At 40.1% G+C, this 12692-nt stretch overlaps 2 protein-coding genes across 4 annotated transcripts in view; one reads left to right on the top strand and one right to left on the bottom strand.

Annotated features, from left to right (window-relative positions):
* COG5 (component of oligomeric golgi complex 5) overlaps positions 1-12692 on the top strand; it is a 312215-nt gene that overhangs the window by 230791 nt on the left and 68732 nt on the right. The window lies entirely within an intron of this gene.
* Positions 1-12692, bottom strand: part of PIK3CG (phosphatidylinositol-4,5-bisphosphate 3-kinase catalytic subunit gamma) — a 32706-nt gene that overhangs the window by 19652 nt on the left and 362 nt on the right. Inside the window, exon 1 of one of the 3 annotated variants that reach the window (XM_081957041.1) lies at positions 3481-3617. The exons of 1 other annotated variant lie outside the window; for it this stretch is intronic. In XM_081957041.1, the coding sequence (XP_081813167.1) occupies positions 3481-3501 (21 nt within the window). In that variant the 5' untranslated portion in view covers positions 3502-3617. Of the gene's footprint in view, positions 1-2285; positions 2416-3480; positions 3618-12692 lie in introns of those variants that run through there. One more of the 3 variants, XM_081957042.1, reaches the window with a different exon arrangement.

The following is a 12692-nucleotide window of genomic DNA, read 5'->3' as shown; positions in this document are numbered from 1 at the left end:
AAGCATTTCCCCACCCACCCCCATAGCCTAAATCCTGATCTTATCCCCTTCGACCCGAGAATGTTGCTTCTTCTATTCTGATTTTCAAACTTTTCCATTGATAGAGTGGTTTTTATATTTATTTACTTATTAAACTTATTAAACAGTACCCGCCTGGCTTAGAGACCACTCTAGGCGGCTTACACCTGTCCTTCCTCTGCGCACACAAGATGCTTCGATTTTATCTTCGTACCACACAGTCCAAGCAATTCATGAGAAAATTCTACATTATTCTTTGCAGCGTTTGGGGGAATGAGAAGTCCGTCATACAAAATAAAGCTTTTTTTTTTTTAAAAAAAAAATCTGTTCTACTGAGCCCAACTGCGTGGGCTCAAATCTGAATTAAACTCATAGATTCACATTAACTGGAAGGACGAAACCGTGTTTAAACCTATTATAATCATCATTCATCATCATCATCAGGAATATAATCATTTCCAAATATTTAAGTAGGAACTGTTTTTGGGAGGTATGTTTAAAATCTGAAGCACTTTAAAAAACGATTTGGGTTTAAACATGCCATTGGCTCTACAAATGTTATTTCTCTAGTATCTTTTTTTTTTAATTCCACATTTTTCTCTGAAGCATTTTGGAGAACTAGATGTCTGTTATAGAAAAGATTTTTTTTAGAAATCTATTTTACAGAGTCCCCACTGTATGCCCTTAAATCTGGGTTGAACTCAAGAGATTCATGCTAACCCAGAAGACAGGTTGTTTTTAATGTTTTATTACGATGAGGTAATGTTTTTGTCATCCTCCTCATCCATTTCCAAATATTAAATAGACACTGTTTCTGTTTAAAAGCTGAAGCATTTCAAAGTATCGGTATTTAAAGAATGAATGTTTAACACATCCCTTGCTCTATAAATGTTATGACTTTTATTTATTTTTATTTTGAACATAATTTCAAAGACAGCATCTTGGCCAGTTTGCAAAGAGAGGAGAAAAATTATTTGGGGGTGGGGGGAAACTGCAGGGGAATAACAGGAGTATTTTTATATAATTAAAATATTATTATTATTATTGTAATAAATATTTTGAACACAGTGCATTATCAGGATATATAATTTACAAAAGCAAAATAGAGAAATATATATATACACACATACATATACATATACATACACACATACATACATACATACATACATACACACACACACACACATATACATATACATATACATATACATATACCAGTACATACATACATATACTGGTAACAACAGAAATAATATTACAGGGTAGTTTTAGCTAAATTTCTCTTTATATTGGCTTACTTTGGCTTACTTATACTTCTGTTGATTATATTGCCGTATTTATAATTATGAATCATCTTTATATTTAATTTGTACATAGCAGTGATCTTTCTTCGTCTGATTTCTACCACTTGTCTCTAATCACTCACAAAATCTATAACTATTCCATATCAAATAACATTCTGTGTCCTCTTCGAGTTATATAATTAAAATAATTAACAACTCTCTTCCTAGATTAAATCAAAACTCAATGCGCTTCAACCAACATACAATGCATTTTAGATCACCCCTGATCAATGACAAATGTTTAAAAACTGTCTTATAATTTCCATTTCTCCCACTATACCTAGGTGAAATGAAGGCTAAATGGATACAAGCCATTTTGATCTGTTCCTCCTTCATTAATAAGGACGACGCTGCTCACCATGCATTATTTTTTCCCAACAAAATTTTTGATGCTATGATGCTTTTTTCTAACAAGTTCTTCCCCCATATTTTATCTCCGGAAAAGTTTCAGAACAAAAGATGAGTAAAAAGGTAAAGTTAAAGGTTCCCCTCGCACATATGTTCTAATTGTTCCAGACTCCAGGGGGCAGTGCTCATCTCCGTTTCAAAGCCGAAGAGCCAGCGCTGTCTCCGTGGTCAGGCAGCCAGCATAACTAAACGCAGAAGGCGCAAGGAACGCAGTTACCTTCCCACCAAAGTGGTTCCTATTTTTCTACTTGCATTTTTACGAGCTTTCGAACTGTTGGGTTGGCAGAAGCTGGGACAAATAACGGGAGCTCACTCCGTTACGCGGCGCTAGGGATTCGAAATGCCGACCTTTCTGACCGACAAGCTCAGGGTCTTAGCCACTGAGCCACCACGTCCCTTAAAAGATGAGTAGAAGCAAACAATTTTAGGATTTCAGCAAATAATTGAGTAGAATTGTTAACTTCCCCACGATCCATGAAAGCAACCGACGAACTACTGAAGGAGAGATTTTACCTGACTGGGAAGCAGGAACTGAATTTCTGCAGAAACCTCATTTGTATAGTTTTGAATTCTGCTCAATTTTAAAACGGCAACAACTCACAACATGGAAAGTGGCTCCTTCGGGCGAGATGTTCTATTTTTCTGGCTTCCTTTTATCCGTCAAGGCAACGGAAGGGTAACCAGGAAGGAAGCGTTAACCCACTCGGCTATAAACAAGATCGTTGGCTTTAAAATTGGGTGTGTGTGTTTTTTTTAAATGCTTTTCCTGTTAGAACTGTCAGAGAAACTGGCTGTAGTTGCAATCATTAAAAAAAGAAAAGAGGAACATGTGGCTGAAAAAATACTGGTGGAACCATGCCTCAAAAGTTGCTCAAGAAAGAAAGAAAAAATAGAAAACTCATTCATTCAGCCTGGATGAAAATTGTAGGCAGTTAATTCTGCATTATAATTATAAGTAGTCCTCAACTTACGACCCCAATTGAGCCCAAAATTGATGCTGTTAAGAGAGAAATTTGTGAAGTGAATTTTGCCCCGTTTCACGATCTTTCTTGCCACGTTTGTTAAGTGAATCACTGCCTTTGTTAAATTAGTAACTCGGTTGTTAAGTGAATCTGGCTTCCCCATTGACTTTGTGTCAGGTTTCCAAAAAATGCCCTAATTGATTCATGAGCCTCGAGCCAAATTTCAAAAGAAAATTAGTCATTTATTAGGAGCATTTATTTTGGCAAGACCTTTTTTGCAGTCAGATCTGAGCTTTATTTGAATTATAGCTGAACTTTACCCCTGTTCCTTCCCTCCCCTCAGTCTCTGTCATAAATCACATTCCCCAATGAGGTGCACCCCTCCCAAGTCTGCTGCAGTAATCTGAGATCCGACTCTAGCCGAAAGTATGTGTGGGATGCGCTCCCCCCCTTTCCTCTCCATGGCAAACGTAGGAGTTGACACTTTGTCAGGAGGTCGCTGACGTGGTAACCGTCGTAAATATGAACCAGTTGCCAAGCATCTGAATTTTGATCATGTGACCAGGAGGATGCTGCAGTCGTCGTAAGTTTGAAAAATGGTATACTTTTGGAAGAAAGCTGGATAGACATTTAATCAACTTTTTAAAAATGATGTATTTCACAGTAAAGTGTCTCTCAGTTTATGAACAGACTTCATGCATACCAATTAGAGTGGCACCTTAGTACTCAACTGCTTTGAAACTCACCGAATTTGGTACTCGACACATTTTGACAGGAAAATTAATGTGCTGGTAGTCGTTGTTTGTTTGATACTTGATGTACAAGCTACAACTTGTCGGGTGTCGGCTGCCTTGTGACTCACTACATTATTTGAAGGACTAAGAAGGACTAGGGGAGACATGATAGCAGTGTTCTGATATCTCAGGGGCTGCCACAAAGAAGAGGGGGTCAAGCTATTCTCCAAAGCACCCGAGGGTAGAACAAGAAGCAATGGGTGGAAATTAATCAAGGAGAGAAGCAACTTAGAAATGAGGAGAAAATTCCTGACAGTTAGAACAATTAATCAGTGGAACAGCTTGCCTCTGGTTAGTTGTGAATGCCCAACACTGGAAGTCTTTAAGAAGATGTTGGATAACCATTTGTCTGAAACGGTATAGGGTTTCCTGCCTAGGCAGGGGGTTGGACTAGAAGACCTCCAAGGTCCTTTCTAACTCTGCTATTGTATTTCTTACGGGGGGGGGATTATTTGGTACTCAAAGAGTTTTTGTTATTCATCTCGCCTCCCTGAACCAATCTGTATTTTCTTGGACCCTTTCATTTCTATTTAAGCAGACTTTTTCACGAGTCCCAGGTTTTAAGGCATTGCAATCAATCATATATATATATGTTGTAATTGTACTGATAAATAAATAATAGTCATACCAGGGGTTGTAACATAAATACATATATATATATATATATATATATATATATATATATATATATATATATATATATATATATATATATATATATATATATATATATATATATATATATATATATATATATATATATATATATATATATATATATATATATATATATATATATATATATATATATATATATATATATATATATATATATTTGTTTTCGTAGATTTTCACGGGTACAGGTATGCATGTTTTGGTGTATTCGGGTCTTTTCCCGTGTAAGATCTTACATGGGAAAAGACCCGAATACACCAAAACATGCATATGTATGTATGTATGTATGTCCGTCCGCCCGGCCAACTGTCTGTCTTCCAGCATAACTCTGGAACACCTCGAGCAATTTCAACCAAACTTGATAGACAGATTACTTATCCTCTGGAAACAAATACTGTGAGGGTAAGACACCGGTAACACCCCTTGGTGTGTGTGTACTGTTAAGATACAGCTTGTTGTGCCTTAAAATGGCTTCTACCGTACTGCCTTAAAATGACTTCTACTGTACAGTGCTGTGGAGTTGCCTTGGTAATGGCTTCACAGTAGTCCACAAGGGGGCTTCCTCTGGTAAGGGGGAAAAATCTAACATTAGAAATTGCGACAACGTTCATGGAAGGCGGGCTGGGATAAATAAATACCCGGGCAGCACCGAGTTATCAGCTAGTATATATTTAAAAATGAAATTTCCAAATTCAGAGCAGGAAGAAAGTCCGGCTTCAAAAACCCGATCTCCAATTTGTGCCAGTTTTGAATATGCAAATGTTTACCACTTTCAAGCTGCACATTATTCTACGGTAGGATATGTAAAATTTAAAAAAAAAACCATTTGCAAGAATTGGTCCTTGAACAAATGATGAACAATGGAGCAAAGTTCGAAAGATTACAACAGTTAAGCATTCATGGCCTAAATGCAAAATTTATGCTTTTCTCACCAAGGCCTTTTAAATGCCGAACTGTTTTACGTCAAATTCAAACCCATCTAGAACTCAGCTCTAGGGTTTCCTTAAGTGTTTGAGCTGTTCATCCAATTAATTTTCAGTTGATCGATCTATAAACAGAGTAGTGAGTAATCACGTTGAACTAAACCTACAGGTTAACCAATCCTGAATGTTTGGGCTTTGGAGGAATAAAAGATGGTTATTTGCTCATTCTGAAAAAAAGAAACTTAGTTTATTTCTTACTAGCTGATGACCTGTCGTTGCTCGGGTATTTATAGACATCGAAGCGTTTGTCTGACAGGAAGCCGTTAGTCTGACAGGGGCCTTTCTTCCCGCTACTCCCATGCCCATCATCCCTGCCCTCTCCCTTCCCCCTCCCATGCGCTCCTCTTTGCTGCCCTGGCACCTTGCCCCAAATCCATCAGGGCCTTCCCCATTGGTCCACTGGAGGGCGAACGTCAGAGCTGGCTTTCCGGAGGAAGCTGCAAAGGAGCTGACATCACAAAAAATTGCCACTCTAGGAAGCCACATTAGCTCTCCTTAATGGCCCAGTCTCACTTCTTCCTCCCATGACATCACAAACAATTGCTGCTCTAGGAAGCCACATTCGCTTTCCTTAACAGGCCAGGCGTTCCAGAGTTATGCTGGAACACACACACACACATACACACACGGGTGTCTTACCCCTCCCAGTATTTGTTTCCAGAGGGTAAGTCATCAGTGTACAAAGTTTGGTTGAAATTGCTTGAAGCGTTCCAGAGTTATGCTGGAACATACATACATACATAGGAAGTCACACTCGCTCTCCTTAATGGCCCAGGCTCTCCCTTCTTCCTCCCATGACATCACAAACAATTGCCTCTCTAGGAGCCACACTCGCTCTCCTTAATGGCCCAGTCTCACTTCTTCCTCCCATGACATCACAAACAATTGCCTCTCTAGGAGCCACACTCGCTCTCCTTAATGGCCCAGGCTCTCCCTTCTTCCTCCCATGACATCACAAACAATTGCCACTCTAGGAAGCCACACTCGCTCTCCTTAATGGCCCAGTCTCACTTCTTCCTCCCATGACATCACAAACAATTGCCGCTCTAGGAAGCCACACTCGCTCTCCTTAACAGGCCAGGCGTTCCAGATTTATGCTGGAACACACACACAAACACAGACACACCCCAGGGGTGTCTTACCGCTCCCAGTATTTGTTTCTAGAGGGTAAGTCATCGGTGTACCAAGCTTGGTTGAAATTGCTCAAGGCATTCCAGAATTATGCTGAAACATACATACATACAAGCTTATATATAGATAGAAGAATAGATTATATAATAAGATAAAGGAGGGGTATCTTCAGAGTATGGGCAGAACAGGCAAGATAGCAAGCATGGATGGCATGATTGAAATGTTCCCTATTTTTATCTGTATTGTACAGTAGCCCCATAAGCCAGAGAATGAATCTGGATGAAAAATGAAAAACTTTAAATTTTAGTCTTGATAATGTTCACTTAAGTGGATGAAAACTAATCAAGGAGTTATCCAATCTAGAAGGAAGGAGGTTTCCTAAGAGTGAGGACAATTAATCAGCGGAACAGACGTTGCCTCCAGAAGTTGTGAGGGGCTCCATCACTGGAGGCTTTTAAGAAGAGACTGGATAGCCACCTGTCTGGAATGGTATAGGGTCTCCTGCTGGAGCAAGGGGGGTTGGACTAGAAGACCTCCAAGGTCCCTTCCTACTCTGTTATTCTGTTAAATGTTCTCATTCAGCTAATCAAAGCTTCCATTGTAAAATACTGTGTGAGCTTCCTCCGTGGACAGACTTGTTCAGACAAAGAATGCTTTAGAAAGTGCCGTAGCTTGCAAAGAAATGGTTGCAACTCACACAAAGCTTTTTTTTAATACAGTGGTGGAATATCTGGAAGAATGCTAGAAAATAAGGAGCTCAATGCACAATACTAGGAGTCAGAACCAATATACAAGAGCATTCCAACCCCCTTGTGTGTGTGTGTGGTGTGTGTGTGTGTGTGTGTTCGTTCCACCATAACTCTGGAATGCCTCGTGCAATTTCAACCAAACAAATACTGTGGGGGTAAGACACCCCTTACACCCCTCGGGGGGGGGGGGTTCTGTTAAAATACAGCCTGTTGTGCCTTAAAATGGCTTCTACTGTACTGCTGTAAAATGGCTTCCACTGTGCAGCGAAGTGGAGTTTCCATGGTAACTGCTTCACAGTACACCCCAAGGGGGCTCCCTCTGGTAAGGGGGGGAAATCCAACATTAGAAATTGCGGCGACGTTCATGGAAGGAGGATTGGGATAAATAAATATCGAGGCAGCGCCGGATTATCAGCTAGTTTCCTATAAATACTAGGAAGTATCTCAGATACTTTCTCCGTACTGGTATTGTGAACAAACGAAGGAACGAGTCATTTGTAGGTGGTGATGTCTCAATTAATCGGGCAAGCCCAGTACAAAGCTGAATATTTAAGCTCTTGCTCAACTTAAGAGTGTAGCAATTGTGTCGTCCAAACAGATCACAACCACCCTCCAGAAGGTGGGAAAAGTTCAGAATACGATAGCACTACTGCCGGCTCGCTTGTGGGCGCGCTGTGGGCGCATACGCAGGGCAATAAAAATTGTTCTGCGCATGCGCAGAAGTAAAACACAAACAAACAAGATGGCGGCTTCTACGGCACCACCCGGAGAATCGGTTCTGGGGCGTGGCAGGCCTGGGTCGCTGCCGGTTCCGGCGACCCATGCCGCCAAACCACTACCGCTTTGGCCAAACTGGTCTGAACTGGTAGAAACCCACCACTGGATAGCACCAAGAGAACCTGGGTTGGCCAGACTTGAGATGGGACGCTAGCCTACAAGGCTCCGTCTGGGAATCTTCCTCTCAATGGTAACTCAGATGGGCCCTTTTTCAAAAAAAGGCAATAAAAATTGCGCCAGTTTTGCTGAAGCAAACATAGGTTGCTGTACAGCATTCTGCAAAAGGAGGGAAATATCCTTTTTTTTAATTAAAAAAAAGTGTATTTAAATTTTTTTTGTTCCCTAAATACAATTATAGGTATACATTCACATCGTTATTATTCTTTTTCACATTCGTCGTTCTTATACATTTGTCATTTCATTTACAGGGTTATCACATATCATTTGGTTTGCTTTATCATCCCTCGCTTGTTTTGACACCATCTTCTTCTCCCTTTCTTTTCTCCCTCCCTCCCTTCTCTATTTTCTTCCTTCCTCTCTCCTTTCCCTTTCTTCTTCCCTTTCCTCTCCCCTACTCCTCCCTTCCTCTTCCCCTTCCTGCCCTCTCTCCTTCTTTCCTTCTCCCTTCCAGCTTCCTCTCCTCGTCTCTATCTTCCTTCCCTCCTTTTCCTCTTCCTCTCCTCCTTTCTTTTTCTATTGTTGTAGGTGTCTCTTCCAGCTCTTACTTTTTCATTTTCTTGGGGTGGTTATTTCCGCAAACCCCCAAATAGTTCAATATCATTTCTTGTTCCCTTTCCTTCTCAAATCTATCCTGAATGTATCTTACTTCTGAATATATACTTATATATTATTATTTTCTTCAGGGGGAAATGTCCTTGAGGTTAATGACTTTACTGGAGGCTACACCTGCGTATATATCAGATTTTCTTTTAACAACGGGACAGAAGTGGTTTGCAATTGTCTTTTTTTAAAATTGGGCTTTCCAGATGAGCCTTAAATAAAGTTGCCAGACACTAACACAACTGACACAAGGGTGGAGAACCAAGCAGATTTCATCATTCTTACTGGCAGAATGTTGGCTGAATTATGAGCACATCCCATGCTTGGTGATATGTTCTCCTCCCCGACTTTCTCCACCCGCCCATCCTTCGGGCTTCTCTTTTGTCACTTCTTCTCCAGAAGTCCTCATTCAATCAACGAGATCCCCAGGATCTACTGAGAGCAAGTGGCAAGCTCTGGAGCGATCCCCAAACACAATAGATCAGAATAGAGCTGGGAAGGACCTTGGAGGTCTTCTAGTCCAGCCCCCTGCTCAAGCAGGAGACCCTATGCCGTTTCAGACACGTGGCTGTCCAATCACTTCCTAAAAGCCTACAGGGTTGGAGCGTTCACAATTTCTGGTGGCAAGCTGTTCCACTGGCTAACTGTCCTCATTGTTAGGAAGTTTCTCCTTAATTCCAGGTTGCTTCTCACCTTGATTAGTTTCCATCCATTTTTCTTTGGTGCTTTGGAAAATAAATGGACCCCTTCTTCTTTCTGGCAGCCCCTCAAATACTAGAATACTGCTATCATGTCACACCTGTCCTTCTTTTCTCTAGAGTAGCCAAACTCCAGTTCCTACATATGGTTTTGTCTCAAGCATTTGGTTGGTAGCAGGATGCCTCGTTAGTCCCCGTTGTCCAGCTTAACACCCAGGGATTCGCACACTGTCTCTTCTGGAGCAAAGACTCTGCTAAGACCTCTCTTCCCCACTATCTCTGCTCCCTTTCCTTGAGGCTCCTGAAAGCACCTGAAACCCAGTTTAGAAAGCCGTCATGGTCTAGTATCAAACTTGATTACACCACTATAACCATGCAGCCTTCTTGGCCTCAATAGGGAAGTAGATAGCTTTCTTCCAGGTTGTTTATCAGAATCTACAGCCATGGAATTGCCTGGTGGCCTCCACTCCAAGTATGTTCCCTCTGCTGAGTTTTCACAGATTAGCCCAAATCAGCTCAGGGCTGCCACCTAGTGGGGGCGGTCCTGCTTGGCGGCAACATTAATTTGGAATCGTTTTTTTTCGAAGTGAAGATTAAATGACGGCCTGTTCACCTTTGAGTGCCCGAACAAAAGCTAATTTAACAAGCTAATTTGTGGAATTGCAGCCTGCAACCTTGGTAAAGTTTTTGAAGTCTTCCATTTAAATAACAACCAGATCCAACCGTGTTTACGATCGTCACCCAGATTAAACCAACTTTCTGCCGAGACATGTTTAACTTCCCACATAGGAAATCAACAACAGCCAACGGACCTCGTTTACAGTTTAACCCTACCCAAATAACACAAAGGTTAGGTCATCATTACTTCTTTCTGTTTACCTCTGCCCCCCCCCCCCCGCCTTGTTGATGGCTAGCCTCTTATCCCTTCCCTCTTTATTTATTTAAAGATGCGTATCTGTTACAATAACCTTCAGGGGCTGCTTACACCTCGTAGTTATACACAGTGAGAAATGTAGAGAAGTAGCATGGGCAGGCACCTAAAGCTAAAGATACTTAACTTGTCTCTACATTTCTCATTGTGTATAACTAGGAGGTAGTTGTGAATGCTCCAACTCTTGAAGTTTTTAAGAAGATGTTGGATAACCATTTGTCTGAATCTATCTATCTATATCTAATTTATCTATCAAATTTATATCTATCTAATTTATCTCTAATTGATCTGTCTATTAAATTTATAATTTATATCTATCTATCTCTAATTTATCTGTCTATCAAATTTATATCTAATTTATATCTATCTATATCTAATTTATCTATCAAATGTCTGTCTGTCTGTCTATCTGTCTATCTATCTATCATTTATCATTTATCTATCATCTATCTATCTATCTCTATCTATCTATCTATCTATCTCTATCTATCTATCTATCTATCATCCATCTATCTATCTATCATCTATCTATCTATCATCTATCTATCTATCTATCTATCTATCATATCTATCATATCTATCATATCTATCTATCTATCATCTATCTATCTATCTATCATCTATCTATCTATCTATCTATCTATCTATCTATCTATCTATCTATCTATCTATCTATCTATCATCTATCTCTAATTTATCTGGCTGGCTCCAGAGTAGGATGGGAATGGACATTTTGCAATATCCTTCCCCAGGAGTGGGGAGGGAATGGGGATTTTGCAGTATCCTTCCCCTGCCACGCCCACCAAGCCATGCCCACAGAACCGGTAGTAAAAAAAATTGAATTTCACCACTGGTCTGAAGTAGTGTAGGGTTCCTTGCTAAGCAGGGGGTTGGACTAGAAGACCTCCAAGGTCCCTTCCAACTCTGTTATTCTATATTCTATTCTATTCTTTTCTTTTCTATTCTATTCTAATCTAATCCAGTGATTTTTTTTAAAGCTGAGAAAACAAATTAAATACACAGCAGGAAAGTTTGTTTGAAGAGGACTCCAGGGCGGTACCATAATAGTCTCTTAACCAGAGAGGTGGGGCAGCTAAGGAAGGACGACTCCTACAGAGATGAAACAGTGGACAATTTTGCATAGCAAATGCTGTCTGTGTACACAATTAACGCACCAATAGCAATCCACTTCTGGAGTATATTATCCACACCAAGCCGGGTTTCAACCCTAAAATAAATAAAACGAATACACTTCTGAATTCTTCTTCAACTGTTGATGGTTGGTTCCTCCAATCTGTAAATTAAACCTACGAGAGTCCCCTTGCTTGGCCCAAGGAACAATATTCACATCCCAGGTGAAACAGAAAAAAAAAGGGTTTAAACCCATTTCCAAAGTCAGTGATTAAAAACAACACCTAGCTACTTTCTTAATCCCTGCCCTGCTAAATTAGTCACACAATTTATAATTTCTATCTATCTATCTATCATCTATCTATCTATCTATCTATCTATCTATCTATCTAATCTATCTATCTCTAATTTATCTATCAAAATTATAATTTATATCTATCTGTCTGTCTGTCTGTCTATCGTCTATCATCTATCTATCTATCTATCTATCTATCTATCTATCTATCTATCTAATTTATCTATCAAGATTATAATTTATGTCTGTCTATCCATCCATCCATCCATCTGGGTCTGTCTATCTATCATCTATCTATCTATCTATCATCTATCTATCTATCTATCTATCTATCTATCATCTATCTATCTATCATCTCTCTCTCTCTATCTATCTATCTATCTATCTATCATCTCTCTCTCTCTCTCTCTATCTACCATGTATCTATCTATCATCTATCTATCTATCTATCTATCTATCTATCTATCTATCTATCATCTATCTATCTATCTATCATCTATCTGTCTGTCTATCTATCTATCTATCATCTATCTATCTATCATCTCTCTCTCTCTCTATCTCTCTATCTATCATCTCTCTCTCTCTCTATCTATCTCTCTATCATCTTTATCTATCTATCATCTATCTATCTATCTATCTATCTATCTATCTATCTATCTATCTATCTATCATCTATCTATCTATCTATCTATCTATCTATCTATCTATCTATCTATCATCTATCTATCTAATTTATTGACCCACTCCCCCTGCAGAGTGTGTATCCACAGGGGTGGCTCAGCCAAGCCTTTACAGACCCCCACCACCACCACAAAGCCCATTCTCCAGGTGTAAAACAACGCACAGCACACACACGTACACACACCCGAAGCCGATGGTAAAGAAAAGCTCGGGCCCTCCCAGAAGTTCAGCCCCGCGTCCAAGCGAAGCAAGCGAGGGGATTCCCCACGCGTGTCCCCCCCCCCCCACTTCGGAGAGCCAACTTCTCCTGCGGGTGGTTCCGAAGCCCCGGGA

Source organism: Natrix helvetica (assembly GCF_964273705.1).
Source record: "Natrix helvetica genome assembly, chromosome: 6".
NCBI lineage: Eukaryota > Metazoa > Chordata > Lepidosauria > Squamata > Natricidae > Natrix > Natrix helvetica.
The sequence above is the reverse complement of the archived record's forward strand: the minus strand, read 5'-3'. Positions and strand labels throughout refer to the sequence as shown.